Source organism: Pelophylax lessonae, assembly GCF_965119305.1.
Source record: "Pelophylax lessonae genome assembly, chromosome: 7".
NCBI classification, from domain to species: domain Eukaryota; kingdom Metazoa; phylum Chordata; class Amphibia; order Anura; family Ranidae; genus Pelophylax; species Pelophylax lessonae.
In genome coordinates this window covers 295,229,235-295,235,234 of record NC_138774.1, presented here as the reverse complement: position 1 = coordinate 295,235,234, position 6,000 = coordinate 295,229,235, and the positions used below count along the sequence as shown (strand labels likewise).

Sequence of the window (6,000 nt, the reverse complement as noted above, 5' to 3'; positions counted from 1 at the left end):
ATATTAGGGCTCAGGTGATCAGCCAAACAACTTCAATATATATTTAAATAATACATTCTCATAATAATTGCTGATACAAATAAAGATCTGCAAACCCCCGAAACACTTGCCCAACAAAGCGCAAAGCACCCCCCCCTCCCCCCCCCTGCAGAGAGGGTCGTGTGCCGTGAGGCTCCCTGGTGCTGGGGACCGCAGCTCTAAAGAGCCCCTTAGCCCTAAAACAACAATGAGAGGGGTTGAGTGGTTATTCCTAGGCAGACTGCACTTGGTGCTGCTGAGCCTCCATGATTGAAACCACGGAAATCCAATGATAGGTTGGGGGGGAAAGAGCGACATCATGCTGGACATCCCAGTCTGGTTGACTTGTGTACACATCACTTTGTCAGCCTGAATAAAGTACAATTTTAATTTGTTTTAACAAAAAAACTGTGCAGCATGAAGCAGAACTATTATACTATATACAATATATACATAAAATCATGACCTAAAAACATGGAACAAATAGGAATTACATCAAGGAACACAAAAAAAAATATCAGATTTGACCTTCCTAGAAAAGGAAGGTGTGTGCCAGCGCCATCGATGAGTCTTAGTCCTGGTCGATGTGCTCTGTACTGTGCAGTTCTGTTGTGGAGGGGAAGCTACAAATGTGCAGAGAATGGAGACATGGAGCAATATAGAGACTATACACAAAGGCTTCTGCTCACAGGCTGTAACATAAAATCGGGCATCCAGTGTTTGTGATAAATAGAGAATTCACACAGCATCACTCTCGCTACATACACAAAGTTCTCTATACAAGGGATCATTCTGGAATGTCTTACTAATAATGCTAAACACATTTTCACCTGCTACAACTCAACCATTTTTTTTGGGTCAAGATGTCTGATTTAGTTGTCTAGGTTCCTCCTACAACCACTTTTGGGTCAGGTTGTCTAGTAGTTTTAGTTGTAGGTTCTTGGCACAACCAATTCTGGTTAAGGATGCCTGCTAATTGGTTCGGTAGGCTCTTCCCACGAAGACCTTTTGGGTTAGGATATCTAGTGGTGTTGTGAAGACCCCAATCCACAATCTGAGGGTCCGTATTGAAGCATTGAGCTTCCTCACACAATGGCTTCTGGGTCAGGATGTTTGGTAGTGAGTTGTAAAGGCTCCTCCCACAATAGCCTCTGAATTAGGATATCTGGCGGTGTTGGCTAGGTTAGGACGTCTAAGGGCCAGTTTAAAGCCTCTTCCATTTGTGGGTCAAGATGTTGGGTTGTGAAGAGTTAAGCTGCCTCCCCTCGTTGACCTTTGTTTAGGCTACCTGGTTGTGTTGTGAAGGCCGCAATCTCGGCTAGGTCAGGATGTCTGAGGGTCAGTTGTTAAAGCCCCTTCCATAAGCATTTGTGGACCAAGATCTTGGATATTGAATTGTAACGGTTCCTCCCACAATGGCCTCTGGATTAGGATATCTAGTGGTGTTGTGAAGACCCCTTCCACAACCTCCACTGGGTGAGGGTGCCTTGTAGTGAGTTGTTAAGGCCCCTTCCACAAGCATTTGTGGGGTAGTGTTAAGGCTCCTCCCTCAATGGCTTCTGGGTCAAGATGTTGGGGAGTGAGTTAGGCAGGCTCTTACCAAAAGGGCTTTTGTGTCCGGAGATCTGGTAGTGAGTTGTGTAGGCTCCTCCCATACAGTCTCCCAGTGATTGGAGTCTCTTGTGTTGAAGTGGGTCTTGGAACTGCTGTTGGACAGCCCCCTTTGCCACAAGGTCCATGTTATAACCTCCTCAGTTCCTGTCCGTTTGAGTTCGTGTCTTCTGCCGGCGCGCAGGCGGGCACTGAGCTAGTGGTGGGAGCAGGGTTGGGGAAGACGTCAATTTTTCCAGCAGTTCCCGGGGTAAAACAGTTAATCTGATTTTCCCACGTGACCTTCGGAAGCCATTTTCGGTCCCCAAGCAAGTATACAAACCAGCATCGTTTGTCTGGACTGAGCGGAGAATTGCCCCACCCTCCATGGCCTGGAGTCGAACCTAATAAGCAAAAATATTAAATTAATGAATAGCTGTAAATTGCACTTTTCAGTTCTATCTAATATAGTCCCTGTTGGGAAGCATGATTGTGAAATTCTACATCCCATAATGCAATTTTTGGGCCATCTGTCCTCTTTTGGTACTTCTTAAATCATTGTTCCAAGGTAGGCTGTCTTACCTGAACTCATCAAATCATCACTTTTCAGAGATGGTCCTACTAGCCACGGTGGTACTAGTATGCCAATAGTGGTGGGGTGTGGTGGTAGAAGCAAGTATGGTGGCACTGAGAGGCCAATGGTGGTAGGAATGGTTATGGTGGTACTGGTAGGCCAACAGCTGTGAGTGACATATATCCCCTGCATTCATTCACCTGCATTGTCATTGGGATGCTCTTTCAATTATGTTTGTGTCATGTCTTGTGATTGTGTTTGCAGATACATGTGATTGTGTTATTAATCTTCTATTTTTGAATACAGTTTCTCTTTTTTACCTTCTACACCGCATGGGTATTGCCTTATCTGGTGAATGGTTACTTCAATTCCATTTGGTTTTTGGTGGTGGTACTGGTAGGCCAGTGGTGGTAGAAGTAGGTATGGTGGTACTGGTAGGTCAATGATAGTGGGCTGTGGTGGAAGGAGTAGGTATGGTGGTACTTGAAAGCCAGTGGTGGTGGGGTGTGGAGGTAGGAGTGGGAATGGTGGTAAAAGTAGGTATGGCGGCACTGGTAGGCCAGTGGAGGTGAGGTGTGGTAGTAGGAGTAGGTTTGGTGGTACTGGTAGGCCAGTAGTGGTGGTACTGGTAGGCCAATGGTAGTAGAAGTAGATATGGTGGTACAGGTAGGCCAGTGGTGGTAGGAGTAGGTATGGTAGTACTGGTAGGCCAATGGGGGTACAGGCAGGCCAGTGGTGGTGAGGTGTAGTGGTAGGAGTGGGAATGTTGGTACTGGTAGGCCAATGGTGGTAGAAGTAGGTATGGTGGCACTGGTGGGCCAGTGGTGGTGGGGTGGGGTGTGGTGGTACTGGTAGGCCAATGGTGGTATAAGTAGGTATGGTGGCACTGGTAGGCCAGTGGTGGTGGGGTATGGTGGTAGGAGTGAGAATGGTGGCACTGGTAGGCCAGTGGTGGTAGGAGTAGGTTTGGTGGTACTGGTAGGCCAATGGTGGTGGGGTGTGGTGGTACTGGTAGGCCAATGGTGGTAGGAGTAGGTATAGTGGTTCTAGTAGGCCAGTGGTGGTGGTAGGAGTAGGTATGGTGGTACTGGTAGGCCAGTGGTGGTGAAGTATGGTGGTACTGGTAGGCCAATGGTGGTAGGAGTAGGTATGGTGGTACTGGTAGGCCAGTGGTGGTGGTAGGAGTAGGTATGGTGGTACTGGTAGGCCAGTGGTGGTGGGGAGTGGTGGTAGAAGTAGGTATTGTGGTACTGGTAGGGCAGTGGTGGTGGGGTGTGGTGGTACTGGTAGGCCAGTGGTGGTGGGGTGTAGTGGTAGGAGTAGGTTTGGTGGTACTGGTAGGCCAATGGTGGTAGAAGTAGGTATGGTGGTAGGAGTAGGGATGGTGGTACTGGTAGGCCAGTGTTGGTGGGGTGTGGTGTTACTGGTAGGCCAATGGTGGTAGAAGTAGGTATTGGTGGTACTGGTAGGCCAGTGGTGGTGGGGTGTGGTGGTACTGATAGGCCAATGTGGTAGAAGTAGGTATGGTGGTACTGGTAGGCCAATGGTGGTAGAAGTAGGTATGGTGGTACTGGTAGGCCAGTGATGGTGGGGTGTGGTGGTACTAGTAGGCCAATGGTGGTAGAAGTAGGTTTGGTGGTACTGGTAGGTCAGTGGTGGTAGAAATAGGTATGGTGGTACTGGTAGGCCAGTGGTGGTGGGGTGTGGTGGTACTGGTAGGCCAATGGTGGTACTGGTAGACCAGTGGTGGTGGGGAGTGGTGTTACTGGTAGGCCAATGGTGGTAGAAATAGGTATGGTGGTACTGGTAGGCCAGTGGTGGTGGGGTGTGGTGGTACTGGTAGGCCAATGGTGGTAGGAGTAGGTATGGTGGTACTGGTAGACCAGTGGTGGTGGGGTGTGGTGTTACTGGTAGGCCAATGGTGGTAGAAGTAGGTATGGTGGTACTGGTAGGCCAGTGATGGTGGGGTGTGGTGGTACTAGTAGGCCAATGGTGGTAGAAGTAGGTTTGGTGGTACTCGTAGGCCAATGGTGGTAGAAGTAGGTATGGTGGTACTGGTAGGCCAGTGGTGGTGGGGTGTGGTGGTAGGAGTAGGTTTGGTGGTACTGGTAGGCCAGTGGTGGTAGAAATGGGTATGGTGGCACTGGTAGGCCAGTGGTGGTGGGGTGTGGTGGTAGGAGTAGGTATGGTGGTACCGGTAGGCCAGTTGTCGTGGGGTGTTGTGGTAGGAGTAGATTTGGTGGTACTGGTAGGCCAGTGGTGGTAGAAGTAGGTATGGGGGTACAGGTAGGCCAGTGGTGGTGAGGTATGGTGGTGGTGGGGTGTGGTAGTAGGAATGGTGGTACTGGTAAACCAGTGGTGGTGGGGTGTGGTGGTAGGAATGGGTATGGTGATACTGGTAGGCCAGTGGTAGGAGTAGGTTTGGTGGTACTGGTAGGCCAATGGTGGTAGAAGTAGGTATGGTGGTACTGGTAGGCCAGTGGGGGTGTGGTGGTACTGGTAGGCCAATGGTGGTAGAAGTAGGTATGGTGGTAATGGTAGGCCATTGTGGTAGAAGTAGGTTTGGTGGTATTGTTAGGCCAATGGTGGTAGGAGTGGGTATGGTGGTACTGGTAGGCCAGTGGTGGTGGGCCAATGGTGGTAGAAGTAGGTATGGTGGTACTGGTAGGCCAATGGTGGTGGGCTGTGGTGGTAGAGGTAGGTATGGTGGTACTGGTAGGCCAATGGTGGTGGGCTGTGGTGGTAGAAGTAGGTATGGTGGTACTGGTAGGCCAATGGTGGTAGAAGTAGGTATGGTGGTACTGGTAGGCCAATGGTGGTAGAAGTAGGTATGGTGGTACTGGTAGGCCAATGGTGGTGGTAGAAGTAGGTATGGTGGTACTGGTAGGCCAATGGTGGTAGAAGTAGGTATGGTGGTACTGGTAGGCCAATGGTGGTAGAAGTAGGTATGGTGGTACTGGTAGGCCAATGGTGGTGGTAGAAGTAGGTATGGTGGTACTGGTAGGCCAGTGGTGGTAGGGTGTGGTGGTACTGGTAGGCCAATGGTGGTAGAAGTAGGTATGGTGGTACTGGTAGGCCAATTGTGGTAGGAGTGGGTATTGTGGTACTGATAAGCCAATTGTGGTGGGATGTTCTGCAGCATTAAAATGTATACAATGTACATTATACATATAATCCCTCCCTGGTCACCTCGGCCTCTGCTTAGAGAGTACACCCCTCTGCCCAATTTATCCTTCTCCAGCCACCTTACAACCCCCCTGTTTACAATGCATACCTCCTGGGCCCTTTTCCCCACCCCTGCAGCCCTCACCCACCTGGGCACAGGTCCTCCCACCTACTTCACTCTATGTTGATTCCTCACTTACCACTCACACTGCATTCTTTCTCGACCACCTCATTCATCTGTTCACGGCACTTATCTCTCTTGCCACTGTGCATGCCTCTACCCATCCCCTGGTTACTATGCCACGCTACCCTACAACAGTGCCTGCCATCCACCTCACAGCCCCTGGTTGCTATGCCTCCCTGCGTCCTCCTACCCCTTCGGAGTGCCCACCACCCACCTGCTGGTAATAGGACCTCCTGCTTTCTTACCCCCACCACACAAACGCACTTTTGCTAGTTCTTTTAAATCCTTTTAGCTGGCCATATCCATGTGTGGTAGCATGGAGGGGGGGGCTTTATTTGGTGTTTCCATATCTATTGGCAGTAATGCTGCTTTGTGCTCAATCGTATGCCGCTAGCACTGCGACCGCACTGTCACCCCCTGCTCCCGGCCACTGTTGATGATTAGGAGTCAGTTAGACAAGCTCTTGTGT

At 50.0% G+C, this 6,000-nt stretch overlaps 1 protein-coding gene across 1 annotated transcript in view; it reads right to left on the bottom strand.

The window, feature by feature from the left end:
- Nucleotides 1-387: 387 nt before the first annotated feature.
- Nucleotides 388-6,000, bottom strand: part of LOC309560079 (semaphorin-3F-like) — a 169,428-nt gene continuing 163,815 nt past the window's right edge. Inside the window, exons 18-19 of the mRNA XM_082263599.1 lie at nt 1,433-2,012; nt 388-1,151 (exon numbers count right to left, since the gene is read on the bottom strand). Coding sequence (XP_082119725.1) covers nt 1,770-2,012 — 243 coding nt within the window. The 3' untranslated portion in view covers nt 388-1,151; nt 1,433-1,769. The remainder of the gene's footprint in view (nt 1,152-1,432; nt 2,013-6,000) is intronic.